The sequence below is a fragment of the Heptranchias perlo genome, chromosome 31 (assembly GCF_035084215.1).
Source record: "Heptranchias perlo isolate sHepPer1 chromosome 31, sHepPer1.hap1, whole genome shotgun sequence".
Taxonomy (NCBI): Eukaryota; Metazoa; Chordata; class Chondrichthyes; order Hexanchiformes; family Hexanchidae; genus Heptranchias; species Heptranchias perlo.
The window spans coordinates 24203917-24229719 of NC_090355.1; the positions used below are offsets into that span (position 1 = coordinate 24203917).

A 25803-nucleotide genomic window follows, 5' to 3' on the forward strand; every position below is an offset into this window, starting at 1 on the left:
TTTAAGAGGGGTTTTAAAAGTTCTTATTGAAACTGTCGAGGCAATTAATACTCAAATTCACACATCAGAACCAAAAAAATGAAACACAAGTGAACATAATAATCGGCATAACAAAGTGAAGACAGGAAATACACAACACTGTCCTGTCACCTCAACAGTCTTGTCAAATCCAAACCAGAAGCCATGATCAAAAATGCCTAAGCATCATAAAACTTAACAATATTCCAATTGGAGGGATTAACAAGAGAAATGGAATTGTCAACAGTTTGGTAAGCAAATACTTTCCTGATGATGGAGGTTAAGGTACGCAGCAAAAAAGGGGAGATCTTCACTGGACCATGTCAGTTATCTCCTAAGGGGAAAATGTTAATTCTTCAGCAAAGAAAATTGCTCAATCCAAGTGTTGACTTTGCTACAAGTGGGCTGTTGTACGTATAACTTTATACTTTACTTTTCAAATCAGATTTTGCAAATTCTTGACAACACTTTTTTTTAAACCCTAGAATGTTACAAAATTAAATGACATGTTCAAATGAATTATTCTTATTCCTGTCTGGGCATTTTTCAACCAGAGCTTTACCTATTCCTCGGGGAGGAGAAAGATTCAAAATATTGCTACTTAAGGTGTAATTTAAGCATCACTGTGGAGCAGTTATAAATCCAGACCTGACACCAGAGAAAAGCAGTGCAAAACACTCTCGTATAACTCCAGTGCATTATCAAATCAAATTTTAAAAAGCACTGAGAGTCCCTTGGACCTCCTGCATTTTAAAAATAAAAAATGTTGAAGTGCAGATAACCCTGCCCACACCTCAAAACATTGAAATTTTAACTGGTAGCAATGAAGCTTGTAACCACACATGTGCAGAACTCTCACTTGGGCAAGATAGAAATTCCATCTAAGCAGTATAGGCAGGGTACCGCCTGACTGCAGCATCCAGTTGGGGCATTAATGACTAGATTGGCAGATGTCCAAGTCTTGGGGTGGTTTGAGGGGGGTGGGGAGAGGGGAAAGGAGTAATGGGTAAGAACAACCCCCCTCCCATATACTGAAATTTTAATTGCAGCATCTTAACTTGTAATGGACACAGCTTAACATGCAGTGCCTAGCAACCTCAAGTGCAAAGGGAACTACTTCATCATTACACTACTTTGTAAGTCTATAAACATGGAACCTTTAACAGTGAGCAAAGTAACCAAGTAAATTTCCAACTATTTCTTCAGAAAGAATATATTGAAGATAATTAACAACTGTGACAACATGGGCAAATTTCAATAAAAATATCATTGTAAATACTGACTATACCAAAATATAAAATGTGGACAAATTTAAAGTACCTACTTATGTTCTATAAACATGTTCTTTGAGAGCATCCACTACTAAAAGCATTAAGGCAAAGTCCTGAATGGAAATATTTATATATAAAAAGTACAGTATCTATATTGTCAGGTGCAGAAGAAATGAAGGCATTCAGGGAATGTTCAGAATACTGCAAACAATAGATTAATTATGTTGAAATGTGCTTGTAAAGCATAATTTTCAACCCTTGGCTCATAATAAATTTCTAAACAGTGCCATGTAAAATTTAACAGCTATTACTGTTTTTTCTTTTCCCTTCCTGTATTGGTACATCAATTTGCAAGCAAACGGATTTAAGCTGTAAAAATAATTTTCAACATGCTGGTTTCATTTGACTTTTTAAAAAAAAATAAAGGCAATCAACTGTACTGTACACGTGAGAATGCCAGGTCTGTGCCACTTTGGTTCATGCAAAATTTTGCATTCTCAGTAATGTCCTCGAAACAGCAGCACAAGCAGTCCATGCCCTACAGTTTAATACTTTTCTTCATCCGTTCTCCTTCCACAGGACCAAATGAATACTATGGTCTGGCATGCTTGTGGCAAAAACCAGGCCGGAGTCATTCTTCCCATTGAGTCCGTTTAGCCACGCCGTCTCCCCCGCCAGGAAGCTCGAACCTCTTTTTGATTTCCTGTACGCGGGCAGAGGCCAACGGCCAACCAGTTTCTCGGTCCTTAGGTCCATTATGTACAGATAACGGCTATCAAAGAGCAAAGCAAAGACTTCTCCCAGGCTCAGCAAGGAAACATTTGTAGAATCAGGAGTTCTAATGACTCTGTCAAGAAAACAAAACCAAATAGGTAAAGCTGTATCTAGATGTAACTAGTATTGACACAAATGAAAACCACAGAACAACGCTGTAAACACTGAGTTTTTCAAAAATCAGAAAGGAACTGGACGAATTTACAATTCGGCTATCTCTGATGAATTACTATAGTCAACATCAACAACAACAACTTGCATTTATATAGCGCCTTTAACATAGTAAAACGTCCCAAAGCACTTCACAGGGAGAGTTATCAAATAAAATTTGATTGAGCCACATAAGGAGATGTTAGGACACGTGACCAAAAGCTTGGTCAAAGAGGCAAGTTTTAAGGAGCGTCTTAAAGGAGGAGAGAGGTGGTAGGGAGCCAAAGTAGGTTGGGGCCTAGGCAGCTGAACGAACGGCCACCAATGGTGCAGCGATGAAAATCGGGGATGCGCAAGAGGCCAGAATTGGGCTGGAGGAGGTTAGAGAGATAGGGGGCGAGGCCAGTGTGTGTGTGTGTGTGTGTGTGTGTGAGAAAGAGAAAAAAAAGAGTTGAGAACAAGGTTGAGAATTTTAAAATCCAGGCATTGCCAGACCAGGGGCCAACGTAGGTCAGCAAGCACAGGGGCGAAGGGTGAACGGGACTTGGTGCGAGTTAAGATATGGACAGCAGAGTTTTGGATGAGCTCAAGTTTACAGAGGGTGCAAGGTGGGAGGCCGGCCAGGAGAGCATTGGAACCGTCAAGTCTAGAGGTAACCAAGGCATGGGTGAGGTGAGGCAGGGGCGGAGACGGGCGACGTTACAAAAATGGAAGTTGGCGATCTTGATGATGGGAGAGGAAGCTCATCTCAGGATCAAATAGGACGGCAAAGTTGCAAACAGTCTGGTTCAGCCCCGGACAATGGCCAGGGAGAAGGATGGAATTAGTGGCTGGGGAACGGAGTTTGTGGCGGGGACCGAAGACAATAGATTTGGTCTTCATAATAGCCCCTGGAGAACACTGGCTTTTCACTTCTAGCTCTTGGGTTCAAGTCCACCCCAGACTGAAGGGGCAAAAGATCGCCTTCCTCTGCCTGGGGACAGAACTGCCCTTAATTCAACACCATAAGACACCAAATTGGGAACCTCATTCAGAGGCCACAGGATAACTCGTGGGAAATAGAAAGGTTGGTTCAGTACAAGGTGCTCTTCTGATGCTTGGAGAGAGTTGGGGGCTTTATCCTCCATCTAACCATACTATACCTGACTTAGAAATGCTTGATGTGGATACTGGTTTCCAGAAATGGAAAGTGATTCGCATCCCTCCCTTAGGAATACCCAATACACAAAAGGAGTTTTGTTTTTAAATGTAAGTCAGCATAGTCATAAAATTATATAAAATAGAATCCAAAAGAATTAGAGGTTCAACTTCTGTGTGGGCTCAATCAGCTGCATTTGTTAAACTTTAGCCTCACAAAATGACCTAAAAGGGTTTTCAATATTTTAAATGAAACAGAAACTCCTGCTGAAAGGAAACCTACATTATTACAACTGCAAGGAAAATTCCACCTGCTAAAATTTCAAATATTCTTTCTTTCTGAAAAGTTACCCCTTTCTACCAGTCTGTTTTGAGGTTTTTATTGTCAGCTATTTTTGATCTTTATCACTGATCATTTTTATCCTGTTGGACAGACTATAAGTTTTCCATTTACCGCTCATTTTTATTTTAAATGACAACCAAAAAATTCCACATTTCTAAACTGACCTCATTGACACAATTGTACAAATGTTAGATCACCCTCTATTTTACCATTTATCTTCAGTACTTCCTTTTTTTCCCTGAACTTTTTAGCATTTCCAACTCCCACAAACAAATGTTTGAGATGTAGATGACACTGGCAAAGCCATATTTATGGCCTATGACTAGTCACCTTTCTTTGCAATTGTTTTCCAACTGAGTGGTTTGCTAGACCTCTTCAGAGGACATTGAGTCAACCACATAATGTGAGCCTGGAGTCGTGTGTTGCCAACCTAGGTAGAAGAGCCATGTTCCCTTCCCTGAAAGACATTAGTTTTTATGATAAAATGGCAGTTTTCATGGTTATTTTTTTCCACAAATTAGCAGGTTTATTGAATTCAATTTCACAACTTGCCATGGTGGTTTTTAAACTCCTGGGTTGTTAGTCCAGTACCATAACTACTACACTCCCGTGTCTGGACAATTAAGACTTTCATTAAAAATGTCCCTGATAGTTTTGACAATAATGAAACAATAGTACACAATACCTGACAATATCATAACTGGCAAAATCCCACTGGTACAATCCTAGGTCAGATGCACAAACAATGTGTTTGCCATCAAACTGCAGTCTAGGTTGGAGGCATATGCTTCGGTCATTTGACACAGCAAGAGTCTTCAAACACTTGCAGTTAATCTCTCTCCCAATTGGCCAAACCTATAAATGTAAAAATCAATGAAATGTTGTTAAATACATTAGAACGATTACCAGAAAAATGACAGCAGTATTTGTAAATGTGTCTGCACACAAAAATACCAATACATGATGCTAAAATAATGGCAGGACATAAATCTTAACTATCTCTGCACTGCATGCCAGGCTACCTGAATGGTTTCTCTGACTTACGTACCTGAAACGATGCATTTCCACAAAACAGTGAAGGAAATCCTCTGGATCCTTTCCATTGTAAAGAAGACCTGGAAGCACTGTTGGGAATATGCAATAAGGTAACTGCCAATATGTGGCACCTATTAACTTTAAGAATCCCCAAGGAATCTTGATCTGTGGAAATGAGGATTAATTCCCTTGAAGTGAGTTTGCTCACCTGACAAATCCCAAGTATAGTTTCAGTGCTGCTTTTGACACCTTAACTGCCTTCCTGAAGTGATACTGTTAGAGGGCATCTCCAGCACATTTTTCTATGGTAGGTCAAGAATGTATGCCCAATCCATTAATTGAGGATCTTTAAAAAATTTCCATCCTTATGATGCAAATTGAACTGGCAAGAAACAGTTCCTTTTCCTAGAGAGGCGACTCTTTGAATGTAATGCAGTGAGGTCTTAGAGTAGTGCTTAGAACTTATTTATACACTGACCAGTGCAGGAGCAGGTGACTTGCGTCTTGCCGTAATCTTGACATGGCCTTCCACAACTGTGCAACACAAGAAAACCTGCAAGATATTCAATGTGAATTCCAGTTCCATACCATGGAACAACAGGATCTGAACTCAAGATTGCAGCTCATATTCTTCTCCCAAAACTTGATCCAGGCAATTTTTATTCAGAACGGACAGCAGTTACCAGAGTGTATAAATCTAAGTAAATGCTTAGGTAGCTCCTCATTTAGCAAATTCATAGCAGAGAAACGCTGCACCAATGGTCTGCAAAGTTTCCACCATTATGAGAGGTTTTGATAGAGTAAATGAGCAGAAACTGTTTCCAACGGTGGGTGGGTCGATAACCAGAGAACACAGATTTAAGACAATTAGCAAAAGAACCAAAGGGGTGATGAGGAGAATTTTTTTTTTTTACGCATTGAGTTGTTACGATCTGGAATGCACTGCCTTTAAAGGGTGGTGGAAGCAGATTCAATAGTAACTTTCAAAAGCGAATTGAATATATACTTGAAATGGAGAATTTTCCATGCTAAGGGAAAAGAACAGGAGAGTGAGACTAAGTGGATAGCTCTTTCAAAGAGCCAGCACAGGCACAATGGGCCAATGGCCTCCTTCTGTGCTGTATTTTCTATAAGCATGCACCTCAGCACTTCGACCATCTTTAAACAGCAACAACAGTCCAGGTGGAAATGAATCCATGAATAGTAAGTATATGGGACCCAAGCTCCTGAAGGATGAAGGCCAAAAAGGTATTGATTCATTATACTCAGTACCAAGTTCTTCATTTGCTGTGGTATCAGTAACAAAGCCATCTCTCCCCGGTACCAGGAAAGATTTATGCACATTATGTTTGCAATGGCTAGGATTTAGGATAGAATGCAAACCGATGCTCTGTTTTAGGACAGTAGAGTACATGTGAACGCCTTTGATAATTGAAGACTTGCACTCAGTACCAACCAGGTTCTTCATTAAGCAGAGGCTGGAGCTGTGTTGCTTTGTGCCTCTGCGTACAAAAGATAAATTCAGTCGAGACTGTCACAAACAGAGTTCCCTGGTCCATAAGAAATCCAGTACTGGAACTGGGATAGCACACAGCCAGATTCCAAGGACTTACCAACATCAGGTCCTCTACCCAGATATAAGCCTTTTCATCTGAGGAGCATGTCCCAGGATGACCATGGAAAAAACAGCTGTCAGATAGAGGAAGAGTCTACTTCATGGATACAGTATGCTTCAAGAATGTCATGCAAACTGAAAACAGATTGGCACATGCAAGTGCAAGTACTTTAAAATATAAAATGGATCCAAAACCTTAATTCTTAAATCGATCTGGCAAAAAAAGGAGCACTAAGATAGCTCAGTGAGTTTATCCAGCAAGCAGCTGTGCTACAGACACCAAGTTATCAGTGAGAGTTATCTGACTGTAGGCAGAGAGCCAGTACAATTAGTATGTCTGGCCTCAGTGCCAATAGGGAGACGGAAGGGGAAGAGAGAGGTGGCAAAGCAGGGAAATAAGGGGGGGGGGTCGTGGGGGAGTAAGTAGAGAGAGGGGGGCGTGGGGGTGGGGGGAAAGAGATGGTGTTCTTCTGGGGATGGAGAATAAAGTGAGCTGTGCTATGCCTGGATCCTGGGAGTGCTGAATATTAAAACACTGTTGGAAATGGGGGGGAAAAAATTCCATTTCCCAAACACTAACATCTCACCCCCTTCCCTGCCGAGGCACAAACTTTCACCATAAACATGCAAAGTTACTAACAGTCAATGATTGCAATGATTTTTCTTTTTAAAAAAAAAACTATTTATTTTGTACTTGTCATTAGCATTTAGATTTCACAAGCTTAAAATAACAAAGCCATTTTTATAAATATGTGATTTATTTTCTGCTATGCCATCTTGTCTTTTAGCTGCTGCTCCATGCTGGTCAATGGGTTTGTTTGGAGATGGTGACCAACCTCCACACCCAGGCACACTGATATTATAAAAGGTGACCCACACATTGCTCTGGCTGAAAACCAGCAAAATTTGCTCACAAAATATAGCCAAAGTTGAATATTGGAACTAAACCTGGGCCAGACTGCTGCTAACCCATTCCACTGCTAAAGCTGGTCTCTCAACTGATGGCATGATGTAGGTGCATACTGCTAATCCATGGGTGTACAACTGCTAAATAAATGCCAGATTTGACCATCATTTGTTGCAAAATCAAGGCTTTACGTCACTTTTTCATTTAAATGTTGCAAACCACTAATAAATGTCATACCACTCTGCATTTTTTTGAAACAACCTTGAAATGTGGAAAGTCATACAATTAGAGCAAACCATTATTTATTAAGTGTATCAGTGACTAAGGACAACAACTTGCACTTATGTAGTATCTTTAACATAGTAAAACATCCCGAAGCGCTTCACAGGAGCGTTATCAGACAAAATTTGACACCGAGTCACATTAAAAGGCATTAGGTCAGATGACCAAAAGCTTGGTTTTAAGGAGCAACTTAAAAGGAGGAGAGTGCATTAGAGAGGCAGAGAGGTTTTGGGGGCAGGGGATTCCAGAGCTTAGGGCCTAGGTATGGCTGCCAATGGTGAAGCGAAAGAAAATCAGGGATGTGCAAGTGGCCAGAATTGGAGAAGTGCAGAGATCTTGGAGGACTGCCGAAAAGACTGAAGAAGTAGAAAGGAGCTATGGGAGAATAGAGGGGAGTTTTTTGTTCTTTTTAAAAAGAAAGTTACCTTGATTTCATATTTATCTGCACTTAATAGAATATAGTCCCCTGGATTGTGCATCACGGATTCTACCTGGCTGACCTGTAAAACCACCTACATTAAGAAAGAAAACAGGCTTAAGTACAGGCAGGGAGGGACACATTAGGATTATGAAAACTGTAACTAGTCATAAGATTTTGAACAGCTTGGACTCAAGGCCCCATCATGTATAATAATTGTAAAAATTACCCTCTGTCTTTTGATTTTAAATAAAGACTGCAATAATACAGCAGACAACTGAATCCTTCACCAAGATGCCACCAGATCATCATACACTACCATGTAAATGAAATTCATACACACTTACTAGACAATCAATTTGTAAAAAAAAAGTTAGAGCAACTTTCTGAAATCCATCAATGCGATCCAATTATGTATAAATTTTAAGAGGTGCACTTAAAATTAAATCAAACTGTATGGATCAGGTCCATTCAACTAATAATGAACCACTTCCATTTTACATGAAGCTTATTATACACCAATTCCAATACTACACCCATTACCGTTAGAAAGTGAGTATTTGATATTGTTTCACATTCAACTTTGGCAAACTTGGTTAAAGGCACATATGCATGACTGAGCCAGTTTCCACTCTAAGCTTGACAGACAAAACACCACCCAATTTCTTATATCAAAAGCAATAATTAACACTTTTGTAATGGTAGAAATCTAAGCCCACACACTGACTATCAAGTTTTGCTACGTCTCTTCAAATTTCACAATTGTCTAAGACTATGCAACAGTAAGACTGTTGCTGCTGAAGTCTTTAATTCATCAGTCAACTGTGTCAGTTGTGATCTGAAGCTTCACAGTTAACAAAATTCTCAACATTGATGAGAGTATATAAGTCTGAATAGTCAGTAAATATTGAAATGGTGCAAGTCATATGGTTTTCATATGACAGGTCCATTTAGATGAAGTGATTTATTTTGATCAAGGTGCTATAAGCCACAGTTATGATGATGACTAGGTACATAACAAAAGGGAAAAGGAGGAGAAGGATATGGAGACATAGTGGAATAAGTATTTTGTCCTTTTACTTCTGGGTTCAGAGTTTCAAATCCAATCCCAGCTCTCCTAGCTCTTACAGTTTTAAAATTAAATGAATTTTGGCAATCGCAAACTAGCCCCTCGTCTACAAGTGGACAAGCGCATTTAAAGGGACTGCAAGGATGAATGATGGAAGAATTTATACCAGTGAATTTGCTCTTCCCAGGGACATTGCTGTGGCAAGACACAAGAGACCTTTACAATGCATCAGGATTGTGTTATAACTGACTCAGGAAAGTTCAACATTGATACTGAATGCTAGTAGTAGAAAATGTTCCATTCCCAGTATTTATCATGTTGGATAGAAAAATTCATCGAAAATATAAATTCTTCCACAACAAATGGTAAATCAGAGTTAGGGCCATTTTCATATTGTAACAAATTTAATTAATAGAAGAACAGAACAAATAAAGCAACTTTGCAAGCAAAAGGTGCCACATAGTACCTTAGTCACCCATTCAGTGTGTTCAGTGAGTGTGTTCAGGCATATTCCTGTTGACAAGGACCAGACTTTCACAGTGAAATCTGCAGACCCACTGACCAGGATATCCAGCTCATCACTATAATCAACACTGAAAACTAAGAAATTTATAATGTTAGAACTGATCAAATTTCAGAGCCAATGAACAAAAAAACACATCCTTAAGTGCCAGGAAAACATGCCTTTCAACAATGCTTTCCATAACATTTGCGCATGTTCTAGATGCAAGTTATCAGGGAGGGATGAAGGGAAACATGGTTGAACCTTTGGGGGCTGAGGGGGAGGGAAGAAGAGGGTTGGATCAGATCATGAAAACTAGACAATCTTTCTAGTCACTGCTCATACTACTTTAACATAATTCAACAGATGCATCGTGCATTGTGACCCCATTACTGGTACCAGCTTTATTTTCAGTATTACTTTCAACTGGTAAGGTTAACTCTATAATCAGAATGTGTCGGTTCCATTCAGTTAGGATATAAGCGACTTTCTACTTGCAACGGATGATGAGATTGTTGGATTGGTGCAAGGAAGTGACTGAAGCCTGTAGTCAGGGAAAGAATTCAGTAGACTTAAGATAAGTCATTGTAAGTTGGTAACTTGAATTTAAAATCATAGTGCATCAACGTTCAAGCATATGGGATGATCTACAATATTACATACAACAGTCGGGCTTAATACACCTTGTGGCAAATGGGGCCTCAAAACTATGTCAGAAGATATTTGGGGAGAAGAAAACATCAGATGGACAATGGATCTCCAGAAATCCAAAGGCTCTTAAATTGTGAATACTAAATTACAACACCCTTCTGAGCACCAACTTAAAAAGCAACAAGTGCATGAGTGCACCGGCTTAAGTACACCGGCTTACGTACACCCTGTGGCAGGTGACGAGGATTTGTGCTTGGAATGGAGAGTATGAAGTTACACATGACAGCTAGTGTTGGGAGAGAGCCCAAGTAGGAGCTATATGTTTCTCACCAGCCACATGATAAAAAAAAAATCCATATACACCATGTTGTAGCAACGGTGCTTTGCAAGGTTTCTCTTATTAGGGGAACTGTGTGTTCACTACGTTAGAGATCATAGTATGTCAGGTATTACAATGGGGTGGTGGCAGACATTCAAATTTAACAGCCACTTGCAATTTCACTACACATTTACTCTGATGAAGGATATGTAGCAGGAGCGTGGATAAGATTACAGTATCTACAAAAGATATTTTGCTATGAGCTACCTGCTCCTGTATGACCCCGGAAGTTTTGGGTTTTGGCTCCTGAGCTCCAGTCCCAGCAGGCTATTGTGTTATCAAACGATCCTGTAACTAGTTTCTGTTCATCAAACTTTACTGCAGCACATGTGTGAGTCTGGATCCCATATATACACTGACCAGTACAAACATCCCAGAGTTTGGCAGATAGATCATCAGAGCCTGTAGTTAAAAAAGAAAAAAATAATTCACTAATCTTTTCAGGACTGTGCATGATAATATACAACAACTTCACAATGCAATGATGCATATCAAATTACAAAAACACAAATAGATTATGCATTCATTTTCATTATTTCCAATTTCTACAAGATATTTAATCATTCTGAAGTGACACTCTCTAACTTGGACACATCCCAAACCCCAGCTATACTTGCAACCCAACATTACATTCAGCTCAACGGACTTTAAGCTGAGCTAAAAGATTCCCCTATGATTAACTTTATTTAGAGGCCTGTACTCTATATAGGTACTGAATCTGTACCTCTAAATAAAAGCAGCTGATAAATGGCAGCTTTCAATCACCTTTAAATAAACTGCATTATTTAGATTTGTCCAGTTACAGTAAATTTGTATTAATTGCTGGTTAAAGTAGTCAGAGACTCAGATGATGCAAGGAATGGACAAACTGAGTCTATATAATAAAGTCTCAGAATGCATGATATGTAAATAAACACCTTTATATAGAGCATAAGGGGGTATCAATACCACATAGAGCATTTACAATTGCAGTATTTTCCAATTAAAATTACCTTTATTAACACACCTGAAGTTAGTTTTTAAAGTTACAGTCAATCAATTGTGCTCAGAATATAGCTTGGGTCACTTACATCCCAGCTCTCACTCACGGCCCTCTGAAGGCCTACTGCTCCATGTGTCCCTGGTGGGTTATAAGTAAAGGCTACTTATAGCCCGCCAATGCAAAGTGAAAGGAGTTATGGCTTCAACAAAAAGGTAGGCACCCTTTATTTACATTATCTACAACTACATAACTGAAGCAGAATTATTTTGAGGCGAAAATAATAGCTCAATGCTCGATCAGAGTTGTTTTGGACTGTGAAGGAAAATTTAGCTTGTTCTGGTTACAGCTCCAGATTCAGCGTCTGTAGAGAGCACATGTTCATTCTAAGCAACATTGTGTCTAAGGGAATATTATACCTTCTCAAGTGCCTATTCAGCAAAGAGACCATTAATCAAACAATATACTGTACAGAGTATGAATTAGTATCAATGACAAGTGGAACACACACCAACCCCACACAAACCATATCAGATTACACTCTGAAAACAGTCCAAAAACAAATAAAGCAACAACAGGCAGATATAAACAGATCAAACTTGTTTTGGTAAAAATCAGGCAATACTGGATGGGAAGTCCCATTGCATATTGGTGAGGTCATTTCACCTGCAGGTTTCTAAACCTGGGGAGACCCTATTTCTCACTCATTTCAATCCGAAGAATGTTAATGTCACATTAACATTCTATTTGCAGTTAATTCTTGTCTTGAGGAGACTATAGCACATCCAGCAAATACCAAGGTTAATGACAACTACAACCAGTCACAACTGATGCAGGCGGGATGGTGACCGTGAGCATAGCATTTCCGAATCTCTAACAGTCACATGACTCCCAAGATTGGCAGTCATTCGAACACTCAGCCAGGCTGCTAGGCAGAGTCTAACTACATCTGGGTTGATTTTATTGGGTGAAAGAGAGAGAAGAGGAGAATTAAAAGATCCAACATGGTTACTCGCCTATTTCCCAATAACCAAAAACCAACTGTATAGCAGATGTAGAGAAAACTGCAGCACAGATCAGCCTGTCCCCTTGGTTGAAGGAGGCTATGTCGCAGCTAACACCTGGGAAAAAGGGAAGAATAAAGTACAAGGAAACATCTTTATTTCTGACTATAAAATCCTGCAAATAATTTACTCCTTGATTTTAAGGTTGCTATTTCAGTAAAAGCCCCACGTTTAGCAAAGATAAACTTTTCACAAATTCTATGTTGCATGCGGTTTTATTTCCAGATGTTCTTGAACGGTGATCTTTCGTTGTACTGACCTGTACACAACAATCCATCTCTATAATAAAGAGCATAGACTCTGGCACTGTGGCCAATTAGAGAGGAGGTCTCAAAGGCTTCTTTGTCCTGTAACTGTTTAACCCTTCTAACTGCCTTCAGATAAATCCTCTTCCAATGCAGTGTGTCCTGAATCGTATCATCAATTTGCCAGCCTAAGGTTCGACAGGCTTCCTGCCAAACTTCAGTACAGGCACTTATCACCTTATTCCACTGCTTACAGACGAGGCAGCAAGTGAGTAGGGTTGGTGGGTCAAGCCATTTCAACAGATAAAAACTAAGCTCCAGTGGAAGCAGCTTGAGGAAGTCTCGTTTTAGAAGTGTCTCCAGGTTGTTGGAGAGGTGCCTCAGCTGGACAGCCCCACTTAAGCTGATCAGGTGGTCCAGGGTCTCATTTTTCTGGGAATCTGTCAGGGTGATAAATGTGCTGGAGAGGGTTTCAAGCCATGCATTAAAGTCCTTTCTCTCCATATGGCCATGTGACAACATACCTGTGAAGCACAAAAGAGCATATTAAGTCTGTAGTTAAAGTTGCAACATATAACTAACTATATGTAGAACAGTTTAAAATTTCAGCCAAAACATTTTGTGGGGATGGGGTAGAAAAAAAGAAATTGTGCTGCATGCAGTCATAGGCACATAGGAACAGGAGTAGGCCATTCAGCTCCTCGTGCCTGCTCCGCCATTTGATAAGATTATGGCTGGTCTGTGATCTAGCTCCATATACCTGCCTTTGGCCCATATCCCTTAATACCTTTGGTTGCCAAAAAGCTATCTATCTCACATTTAAATTTAGCAATTGAGCTAGTATCAATTGCCGTTTGAGGAAGAGAGTTCCAAACTTCTACCACCTTTTGTGTGTAGAAAGGTTTTCTAATCTCGCTCCTGAAAGGTCTGGCTCTAATTTTTAGACTGTGCCCCCTACTCCTAGAATCCCCAACCAGCGGAAATAGTTTCTCTATCCACCATATCCGTTCCCCTTAATATCTTATAAACTTCGATCAGATCACCCCTTAACCTTCTAAACTCGAGAGAATACAACCCCAATTTGTGTAATCTCTCCTCGTAACTTAACCCTTGAAGTCCAGGTATCATTCTAGTAAACCTACGCTGCACTCCCTCCAAGGCCAATATGTCCTTCCGAAGGTGCGGTGCCCAGAACTGCTCACAGTACTCCAGGTGCGGTCTAACCAGGGTTTTGTATAGCTGCAGCATAACTTCTGCCCCCTTGTACTCTAGTCCTCTAGATATAAAGGCCAGCATTCCATTAGCCTTATTGATTATTTTCTGCACCTGTTCATGACACTTCAATGATCTATGTACCTGAACCTCTAAGTCCCTTTGGACATCCACTGTTTTTAACTTGTTACCATTTAGAAAGTACCCTGTTCTATCCTTTTTTGATCCAAAGTGGATGACCTCACATTTGTCTACACTGAATTCCATTTGTCACAATTTTGCCCATTCATCTAATCTATCAATATCGCTTTGTAATTTTATGTTTTCATCTACATTGCTTACAATGCCACCAATCTTTGTGTCATCGGCAAACTTAGATATGAGACTTTCTATGCCTTCATCTAAGTCGTTAATAAATATTGTGAATAATTGAGGCCCCAAGACAGAGTCCTGCGGGACTCCAATCAGCTGTGAACATATTTCCACAGGCAGAGTTTCTCTGCAAAAAAAAAAGCATTTATTCAACTTCAATAATTGGTTTTGTTTGTTTCGGTTATCATAAAAAAAGTATTACTCTGACCAATTACTTTGTCACTTATTTCTATACAGCTGGTACTCCATCAACCTTATTTGTATTACCCTGTCTGTCATTTGCAATTACAAATTCTGCTCCAGCTACTTTACAGAGCAGCCAGTTGCTGCAATTGCTTTAATTATTATCCTTACCTGGTATAGACTATAAAAAAAATTTTAAAGATTGGTAAAAATTAATTGAATCTCTGGTTTCTGATGACACTGTAAAGAGTTCAAGCTGCACTCTTGTATTTAGAACGCTATCAGAATCCCAGGTTTCAACTACTTCTGTCTGCTTATCGACCATAAAATAAAGCACCCGGATTTCGCATTGTTCTTGTAAAATTGAAACTACAGGATAACATTAATTGAAAATATTAGAGTCTCTGGAGCAACTGGCCTAAGCACTATTTTCCATTTGACTACAAAGAAGAACGAACTTTGGTTAGACCGCAGAAGTATTGTGCACAATTCTGGTCTCCATATTATAGAAAGGATGTAGAGGCATTAGAGAGTGTGCAAAAAAGATTCACAAAGATGATACCAGAACTGAGAGGATATACTTATCAGGAAAAGTTGAACAGGCTGGGGCTCTTTTCTCTAAAAAAAAAAGGCTGAGGGGTGACTTGATGGAGGTCTTTAAGATAATGATAGGGTAGATAGAAAATACATTATTCACTACTAAATCAGATAGGATATTCGGGAGAAACTTCTTTACCCAAAAAGTGGTAAGAATGTGGAACGTGCTACCACAAAGAGTAGTTGAGGCAAATAGCATAGATGCATTTAAGGGGAAGCTAGGTAAGCACATGTGAGAGAAAGGAATAGAAGGATATCCTGATAGGGCTAGATGAAGTAGGGAGGGAGGAGGCTCATGTGGAGCATAAACGCAGACATAGACCAGTTGGGCCAAATGACCCGTTTCTGTGCTGTAGTTTCGATGTAACTTTCATTTATATAGCGCCTTTAACTATCTCAGGGCATCTCAAAAGCACTTTACAGCCAATGAAGTATTTGTAAAATGTAGTCACTGTTGTAACGTAGGGAAACACAGCAGCCAATTTGCATAAAGCAAGGTCCCACAAACAGCAATGCAATAAATGACCAGATAATCTGTTTTTTTTTGAAAAAGTGATGTTGGTCAGGACACCGGGCAAAACTCCCCTGCTCTTCTTCGAAATAGTGCCATGGGATCTTTTACGTCAACTTGAGAGAGCAGGCGGGGCTTCGGTTTAATGTCTCATCCAAATGATGGCATCTCCAACAGTGCAGCACTCCCTCAGTACTGCACAAAAGTGTCAGTCTAGATTTTGTGCTCAAGTCTCTGGAGTGGGACTTGAATCCACAGCTTTCAGACTCTGAGGAGAGTGTGCTACCACTGAGCCACAGCTGACATGGTGGGATAAATAATTAAATATTTTCAAAACTATGATGACGATATGTCTACACATTCACACATGCTTAGCAAGCAATTTGCTACTCAAAATGAGGAAGAATGTGCTGACCTGATGTAAATGGTCAGTCTTTCAATTTAATAGTGGGCTAGATTTTGCTGTCAAAATAATGGTTAGGCTATCCAAAAGTTGCTGTCTGAGTTGCAGACTGTTAGCTTTGTGAAAACGACATTGCGCTGTCTGATTCACTATTGAAATGCACCGAACAGCGTGACGTTCCTGTATTTGCATGGTAGATACAAACTAAACGCGCCACAGAAAGTTAAGTCTGTCATTTCAAGTGCAAGTGCCCTTTTAACAGTGTAATAAGTGTTAATTACTGCCAATGAACCTCTCTGGCACTGAAAATTAACTAATACAAGAGTGGAGTCTCATTCTTTCAGGTGTTAATTGTTACTGGAGATTTTTTTAAAACTTTTCCTTTGTCTTTTTTCTCTCAATCCAATCTTTCTTTCCCACTTTCTCTGTACCTGATTTGACATTGAATTCACCCACTCTAATTTACACTTCCTTCTCAGTCCTTGCGCTGTTTATTTCTCAACCCTTCAATCTGATTAAGGAGATACACAGTTGCTTGCCCTGTTCACTCAAGTCCCAGATGTTTCCCTCACTGCACCATTATCAGCTCGCACTTTCAGCAGCTTATCACGCAAAAAATTTTAAAACGTAAACGTGCAAGGACAAGTCCAACTAACAGCAGATGCCAATAGATGCCCTGCTGCAGCAAAATTTGGCCCAGTATGTTTTTGGATAAATCGGTCAAAAAAAACTGGGATCAATTTTGGCCTCCTGCTGTGAAGCCGGCAAGAGATGGACAGGGAGAGAGCAACGGACATCTAAAGAAGTGGCCATTGGACCGGCCCCAGTCTCTGGGTCGCCCCTAATTTGCACATGGTAGGCAAGCTGCCTGCTTGATATGTGGTTCCAATAGGCGGCTCATCAAATAGGAAGCAGGAAATTGATCACTGCTACAAGCTTTCAAGCGGTTATAGCAGCTTAAAGAGGAAGTATTTTTGGGGGGCCAAAGCAGGGAAGCAATGCGGTGGAGCTGCAAGAAGAGTTCCAGTAGGACTCAGAGATTTTCAGATACAGTTGTGGAATTTCTAGTGGAGCACGTTTGTCAGAGGAGAGAGGTCCTCTTCCCCTCAGATGGCCACAGTCAGCATGTGAATGCGAGGAACATTTTCCTCCAGGACCCGGCTGCAGTGCAGAAAGAAATTTAATGATTTCACCAGATTCCCCCTCACATCTCATTCCTTCTCTACCGTCACCTCTACACAATCAATCCTTCCCTTTCCTACTTCCATGGTTGTGCATAAATCAGGAGGGAGGCATTCATGTGCCTCCTTTCTACTTATACTCATACTCTCAAAAGCTGCTACTGCCCTCACAACAATGTCTCTATTTGGCCACATTTTCTACCTTGCATCATGCACACAATGATAAATTGGAACATACATGACAAAGGTTGAAAGTCCTTGCCCAGGACACACATTTACCCACTTCTACTCTTTTTACAGGAGAAGACTGCACACAACAGGAGGGAGGCACTGCCAGTCTACAAACATTCACCCCTATGAAAGAGGCCACCGATGACATACGGAGAAGTCACAGCAGTCTTGAGATGAAGAAGCTAGAGGCAGGGTTTGTTGGCACCTTCCCTACCTTGTGTCATTCTACTTAACTCTGTCAGTCACGTAGTCATTCATCTCCTGAGCACGACAAGCTGGTGTGGCATAGTGCTGCCGGTGATCTGGCAAGTGCTTGCCATCAAAATTACATCCTCACTCTTATCCTCCTCCCCTTTTTTCTAGGTCAATCAGAAGACTTGGACACCAATGCCAGACAAACCGATGATGATGCACTATCGCTCGTTCTCATCATGCCAAGCACTAGCATAGCAGGAGCAAATGGAAGTGGCAAGGAAGGCCAAGGGAAGAGCTAACTGGAGGGCCAGTGCACATCCTAGTTCTGCTGAAGAGGACACAAATGCAAGATTCAGGGTCCCAGCATTTAAAAATATATTTCTGTGCTCCAGCAATCACTGGATTGCCTGCCAGGGATCTGCCAAAACATGTTAGATGGAATGGTGGAGTCCACTAACCACTTGGGGCTCTCACATATGGCATCAACATTCTGCAGTCAACTACAGAGCAAGTAGTCACCTTGACACCTATTGCAGTCAAGCATCCCCATCCCCACAGCAGTTGGTGACCCTAGTAATAGTATGTCTCATACTCAAGCCATGAACGCTCTGGGTTCAACCATCTTCTCTGCCTTGAACAGACTTGGAGATCAAATGGATAGCGGCTTCAATTAGATCACTGGTCTCCTAGAGTCTGCTCTCCTGCTGAACAGTAGGTTCTCTTATCTGGAGCCCAGTAGCAGCTATGCAATGGGAATGGAAAATAGTGCCATCTCCCATGACATTTCTGTACTCTTGAAACCACCTAGAACCAAAACTCATTCTGGTGCCAAAAAGCAAGCCAAGCCAGTCTGGTCCAGCAGATAGCAGGCTGATGCACTCTGCAGCTGGGCCCTTTCAGGCCTGAGCTCCTAGAGGTCACTGATCAACATCTCATGAGACCCTGAACGAACCATAGCAACCCACATTGCAGCCATTGGGAGAACACCTCGTTGAAGCAATAGAGTAGGTAAAAAGAGCACTTTATAACAGCACTGGGGGCTCTCACTGGGATGACAATATGTAGGCCTTTCTGTAAGCCATTAAAACTACAATGTGATTTGAAAACTTTGTATGCGGAGAGTGTTCCTGTAGTAGCCATTGATGTTGCATCACATGAATAGTAATTTTGGTATTTGGGTAGATTCCAGTGGAAGGACTGGGACATATGTTGGACATGACTGTTAATGCAAGGGAGCACAAATTTCTCAGTTGGAGCTCTCTTCAATGAGCTGCTGCTGCTGCTGAACTGCTCTGGATGCATGCAACAATTGGATTCCTCCTGCTTCCTCACCATCAGTGTACTCTCCCACATCATGCTGAAGCGCCTCCTCAATGGTGACTCCACTGTGCAGAGCAAAGCAATGCAGCACAGCACAGCCATACGGTACATTCTTACTGGGCTGCATTGCAGGATGCCACTAGGCCTGCCCAGACATCTGAATCATTGTTTCAGGACTCTAATGGTCTGCTTGACGAGGGCTCTAGTAGACCCAACAATCTGACTGTTGTGAAGTTCTGCTGTTGATCTTGGGTTCCTAAGAGATGTCATAAACCAGGTGAGCAGGGGATTACTGTGTTGCACAACAGTGGGAGAATGGATGAGTGATACAATATAAAAGCATTAAGGCAGTTGCCAGGAAAGCAGACATGGACCTGCATGATGCCTGCCAGTCAACACACACCAGTTGAACATTAATTAAGTGGTACTCCTGGTCATTCATGAAGACAGTTTCACTGTGTGAAGGAGCCCACAAGGTGACTTGGGTGCAAGGACATCTTGGACTTGGGTGAACCCTACAATCTACGTGAACCCCAGGGCCCCATCCTTCTGCTTCAGGATGTCCATGGGGAAAGTGATGACTGTGCAAACATGGCATCAGTCACCTAGAAGTACCCCTATTATGAAACAACTGTAATGCCAGAAATCCCTTTACAGTTCAGAGCCTACAACAGTGACAAGTACAATAACTTTAATGACAAAATAGCCACAAGCTAATGCAAGAAATATGTCTAAGCTCCATACAGCTTTACCTGCAGCAGCTGAGGATTGCTTGTGAAATGACTGCCTCAGAACTTGGTGCACATGGTTTGTAGGTGGAATTAGGAAGTGGCATTAGTTGGAAAGCAAGATGAGGAAATGGTACTAGCGTAACATTATGACTACATTTTGCATTTATTCACGAGGCTCCCGCTTGTTTCAGACGGCAGCTCCAGTCGTCGGGAATTATCTCCCCCAGAGTTCTCAGAGCAGCATTAATTCTATTTTCCACCCACTACTATCCTGCTTTTGAGCACAAACAGGGCAAGACACACAAAATCACTCCCAATACAGAGCAGTTTATTTAAACGCATTTACTGGCTACTGCACACAGATAAGACTGAAAGTGATAAATTATCTTCATCTATTGGCATTCCTGGACATTCTACCAGTTTATAATTTCTCTCTGCACTACTTCTGGCACACCAGTGGTCAGTTTGGTTCAGCTGATTGTACACTCATCTGAGTCAGAAGGTCGTGGGTTCAAATCACACTCCAGGACTTCAGCACATAAGTTAGGCAGACACTTCACTGCAACACTGAGGCAGTGCTGCATTGTCAGAAGTGCTGCCTTTCGGATGAGATATTACGCCAAGATCGTGTCGGGAGATCTCCCAGTGTCCTGGCCGACACTCATCTCTTAACCAACACTTCACAGATAGGTTAACTGGTCATTTATCTGATGTCCTATATGCAGGATCTTGCTGTGCGCAAATTCGCTGGCACATCTGCCTGCTGTACTTCAAAAGTGATTCACTGAAGTGCTTCGGGGGATGACAGGAGCTATATAAATGAACGTTCTTTCTTAGTTAACATATAAAGCTCAGTTTCCTGTCTGTGCTACTTTAACACGGTTGTCGATCTATTTAAAATACAAGACAGCATCAAAATAGAACTTTCAGGAATTTAGCATATAAAGATAATGAAACCTTTAGCTTTTACTCTCTTTAACCTTGATGCCTGCCCTCAGCCCTTCATCTTGGTTTCTTTAGATAAGATTTCATAGGGACAAAGGCTGCCAAATGCTCATACTAAATGACACAAGGATCACAGACTGCTAAGGCTTAGAGTTGAAACTGAATGGAAAGCTATCGCCATGAATAGTAACGTCTGTAGAAGCTGCATCAGCTCGGGAAGAATGGGAAGGAGAACCTAGACCACGTTTGAAAAGGGAGGGACTGTAATATCAATCCCAATCCAGTCACAAAAAAGCGAAATTTGAAGGATGAGACCCCAAGAAGGGCCTTAACAGCAAAGCTTTGCAGAAACCACAGCTGTATATAATGGAATGGATAGTAAACAATAAACAAAATACTGCAGATGCTGGAAATCTGAAAAGAACACAAAATGCTGGAAATACTCAACTGGTCAGGCAGCAGCTGTGGAAAAACAGGAGTCAGTCAATGTTTCAACCCTTAAAACCCAGAAGGTCTGAAACATTGACTGGCTCCTGTTTTTTCCCAGATGCTGCCTGACCTGCTGAGTGTTTCCGGCCTTTTCTGTTTTGTTATGGGATCCAGTGTTGTGGCTAAGATTTCAGTAAAGTACAACAGTGTGCATGAATGTGAAATTTTGTCAAAACCTCAGTGTTAAGAACCCAGCAGGATTCCAGTTAAACTGAATACATGTTAAATTTTTGTACTTATGGCCACTTGAACTGTGAAAAACACAGAGCAGATTTGGCTTGTATCTGGAAAAATCATTTTGAGCTATATAGCATCTGAAGTGTACTTGTGGTGGTACTGGTCATATCAATATAAATGAATTAAAGAGCATCACCAAAGATGCATATTGCACATCATTAAAGCATATTGGCTAAAGTATGATCCTCCCTATACAGAACAATCAATAAATCTAATAAACGTGATGACAACATTGTTACATCAGGAGTCCTGGTCAGCAATTCAGGAACTGAGCGTCTTCACAGGATAAAGATCGAGGTGTCTAGCTAACTCCACAGCTGTTGACTCACTACTTCAAGAACAAGGGCGAGGTAGTCTTGTGTTCTAACCAGGTAAAGTTTTATTGCTAATCTAGTCTCAAAGTCACAGCTTTGTGCAAAGTTTACTCATGAAGTTGGATCAAGTTCCCACTGAACAGGGCAGCCATAAATGTATCTATGCCACTGGCTAATTTTGGAACTTGAAAAATTATAGTCCAGCAAAATTACCCAAAACTCCGAACTACTGACTTGCCAGGTAGCCATAGAAAATGCCCGAGGCAGCAATCAACTCATCTTGGCCTCGAATCATGAGAGGGCAAATATAAAACTGTCCATTTCTCTTTAGAATAAATTATCCTGTGGAAGCACAACCAAGAACACAATCGCCTTATGTTTGGGGCATTCTTCAAAATGAAGGGAAAGGTGACCATAGTTTTTTGTGATCAAGGGTTGTGTGTACTTGTGTACAAGCTTTATATCATTTCTCCCCCGTCTTTGGAAGAGGATGGCTAACTCCAAGTTGTTGTTTAAACAAAAGGAAAGATATGGTTAATAATCTTATGCTTTCAATTGCCTGTTTTCAAAAATAAAATTTAAAAGACCGTTACATCACACTGAAGTATGTAATGACTATCTGACATCATTATGGTGCTAAATATGCAGCATCATGAAGGGCATTCAACATCAGATGGGCAAACAGAGTTTCCAACCTTGTGAAGCAAAAAAAAGTACACCACTCATTTGTAACAAGCAGGATATACTGTTCCCTCAATAAAATGAAAACATCATCAATGACAGCTAAATACCGTGTCACAATTGAAAACTGTCAGACTAATGAGATATCATGACAAAAATCATTCATAGGAGCATGCAAGGGGATTATTTTGCAGCTCAAAAAGCTAAATTATACAGATATTGGGATAATTTACAACTTCAATGTTCCTGGTGGTGAGCCTCCCATATATTGGAAATTCAAGGATTTGCTGCACATGATTTCTAACCATTTAAATTAATAGTCTTATGCATAGTGTGCCTGAATTTCCAATACGTGCTCCCAGTGAACAAGGCTGGGAGTACAAAGTCAGAAAATTACCACCGTGGTTTGTGTGTAACAGATTATCATGGTTTGGGAATGAAGCAGGAACAACTTATGATCACGAACCCCAGGGTATCTCCAAAGAATTTTGTTTTAGTCGATAGTATGCATAATTTAATGATTTGTTCCATTAGTAATGAGCATTCTGTTGTTGGAGGCCATCATGAAAGGGAAATCAGTGCAATAATGCAACAATTAAACATCTATTTGCTTTCACTGTTTAGAAAGAAGAGGGGTTCCACTAGAAAAAAACGGACATTTGAAGCATTTTTTTTTAAATAAAAGTTTTTGAGGTGAGAAGGTGGTTATGTTCATCGAGGTCAGCAATGAGAGTGCTGGAATGGAACACTTTCTACTTCAGGCACTCCATGAATGCAAAGCTTCACAAACATATACAAGACGACCAGATGAAAAGTAAAATTTTATTCTGCCCCACCTGCCGTATCCCCAAATTCAGAAACTAACCTCCATGAACATTACTGTGTTGACTGCCTGTCAACGTTCAGCCTCAGATGAACTACAACTTTATTGAACTCAAAAAATCACCAGCACCAAAGCCACCCAGTTCAACTTTGCACCTCTGACACCGATTCCATTTCCTTTCACCCCTCCTTGCTCAGGCTGAAATCAGCCTATATGTCTGACCCAGGAGTTATGTTCAAACACCATATCCAGTCCATTGCCAAGTCTGCTTGTCGTCACCTCTGCCACTAAATGCACCATCGTTTAAAACTTTGTCACCTCAAGGTTCAATTTTTTTTTTGGAACACCTGCCCCCTCTACACAAACTCCAATTCAACCAGAATTCTGTGGCCTGCATCCTATCCAACATACTCATCACCCTCATCTTTGCCAACATCCCCAGTATTTCAATATCAAAAATACTCATTCTTTCACAGCCGGACCCAACCAACTTCTGAATCTTATTTAGCTTGTGTCCTGCGCATATCTCCACTTTTTGACTCTGGCTTACTGTGTATATGTCCCCCTCTCACCACACACATCCCCCCCACCCCCAAAACCACACTCCAGCTGTACTCAGCCTGCATTCAGGAATTCTCTCCCTATACTTCTTCACCTTGCTACCTCTCTATCCACCTTCCGTAGCTTCTCTCTTACTTTCTGTTCAGTGTCCACTTTCAAACATTTCATTGCTTAACAAGATGTTGTTTTACCCAGTGTGAATTTTTCAATTTCCAACACCAACCATTTATACAGGCCAAGAAACACACTGTCGTCAGTTTTGTGCTATGTACCCACACCCAAGAACAGGATTGTACCTGCCCTACATACAGCTCTAAAGTGGGGGGGGGGGGGGGGTCTGAATTGGATTGAAACCCAAATCCCAGCAGCTAACCGACTACATCTCCCAGTGCCATATATTTGGAATTTCTAATTAAAGCCAATGTTCAGAATTAGTCCGCTAACTTTGCGAGGAACGTCAGGGAATGTACCATTCAAAAATACATTACAGCAATGAGAGGTTTAGCCTGAATAACTGCATTAGTAACAGATATGGTATTATAGCATTGAGAAAAGCATATTATTCCAACCATAAGTTTAATATATCTCAAGTAAAGTTGCTGATTTCATTATTACTTGATTGGAAGCTACTTTTAAAAAAAAAATGCTTAAACTCTTCGGCCAAATCCTTTTAAACTTTAACAGTGGAACAAGAGTATACAAGTTGAGTTTGTTCATCTATTACATACACCAACTTCGACTCCAGGCACATTCTTAGTGAAAGTCTAACATTTCAAGGGAGGTGTAGAACTCCCATGGTTCCTCTGCCCAATCTAAACTTCTCATGTTTATTTATTTTCCAATATAACCATTATTTTCTTTTTCCAAGTATGAATGAGGTTTCCTTTTGTGATGTTGAGAGAAATGCCTGATTTCTTTAAAAAGACAGCAGATATATAAACAATACTAACTTAGGAGGTTAGTCCTTTCACCTCCTCCCTTCCCACCATCCAGGCCCCCAAACACTCCTTCCAGGTGAAACAGCGATTTACTTGCATCTCTTTCAATTTAATATACAGTATTCGCTGCTCACGATGCAGTCTCTTCAAAACTGGGAAGACCAAACGCAGATTGGGTGATGGTTCTGCTGAACACCTCTGCTCAGTCTGCAAGTGTAACCCTGAGCTTCCAGTCGCTTCCATTTTAATTCTCCGTCCCTCTCCCACTCTGACCTCAATAACATATAACCACTGCTCCTATTTTTTTCAGGCTGGTAATGGTTCTACTGTTGCCATTCACAGCTCCTCTAGACCCATATCTTTTGTTTCTTTACTTGTCCCTTTTGCCCTGCTCCATCATCCCTTATCATTTAAAAATCACAGACCTCCCCTGCCTCTGTACTCGCTTAAAAACTGTCAAGTCGCAAACTTCTTCCCGTTCTGAACCTGAAACGTTAACTGTAGTTCTCCTTCCACGGGTGCTGCCCGACCTGACCTGCTGAGTAATTCCAGCATTTTCTGGTTTTTTTTTATTACTAACTCAGGAGGCATCCGCTAACAAACATTATTGCATAAGATAAGCTCCAAAATAACAGAAAGTAAAACAAGAGCAGCAAATTCGATTGCCCAAATGACACTGTGCCTACCCATCGCCCTGAAAGGGGCTGTCAGTAAACCGGTCTATGTAAACAACCCCCCAACCCCCCAACCATCGCATCACACCAACAAAAAAAAAAGTTCTCTCTTTAAAACATTAAATAACAGCATCAGGGCCTGGTGTACCTGACCCAACTTACCATTTCCTGAATAATTTAACCATAGTTGCCGTTGCCACCGATCCGGCGGAGGACATTCGTTCTTCACACGGCCCCTGCTGCCTCCCGCATCTTCATGGGGGGAGAGAGAGAGAGAGAGAGAAATAAGAGGGACAAGTCCAAGTTTGATACGGCCGGAAATTACGTAACAAGATCGCCGCGCTTGCGCGTTCGCTAACTTTCGAG

At 40.9% G+C, this 25803-nt stretch overlaps 1 protein-coding gene across 2 annotated transcripts; it reads right to left on the minus strand.

The window, feature by feature from the left end:
* Window positions 1-25784, minus strand: fbxw2 (F-box and WD repeat domain containing 2). 2 transcript variants are annotated; one of them, XM_067969747.1, is made up of 8 exons: window positions 25600-25784; window positions 12854-13363; window positions 12547-12651; window positions 10759-10953; window positions 9486-9619; window positions 7958-8044; window positions 4379-4548; window positions 1-2136 (listed from the first exon to the last, which is right to left on the minus strand). In XM_067969747.1, exons 2-8 carry the CDS (start codon window positions 13359-13361, stop codon window positions 1848-1850), a joined length of 1488 nt encoding a protein of 495 aa, XP_067825848.1. In that variant the 5' UTR covers window positions 13362-13363; window positions 25600-25784; the 3' UTR covers window positions 1-1847. The 2 variants fall into 2 exon arrangements, with proteins under 2 accessions (XP_067825848.1, XP_067825849.1); XM_067969748.1 differs by lacking the exon at window positions 12547-12651 and having other exon boundaries at window positions 25600-25781.
* Window positions 25785-25803: the final 19 nt, after the last annotated feature.

Excerpts from the sequence above, each read along its gene's own strand:
- fbxw2 (XM_067969747.1), bottom strand. The coding sequence starts at position 13,361 with ATGTTGTCACATGGCCATATGGAGAGAAAGGACTTTAATGCATGGCTT. Across the intron at positions 9,620-10,758 it reads CCGGGGTCATACAGGAGCAG|TTTTCAGTGTTGATTATAGT; the intron begins GTAGCTCATAGC and ends TAAATTTCTTAG. Across the intron at positions 2,137-4,378 it reads GCCAGTTATGATATTGTCAG|AGTCATTAGAACTCCTGATT; the intron begins GTATTGTGTACT and ends TTTTCTTGACAG.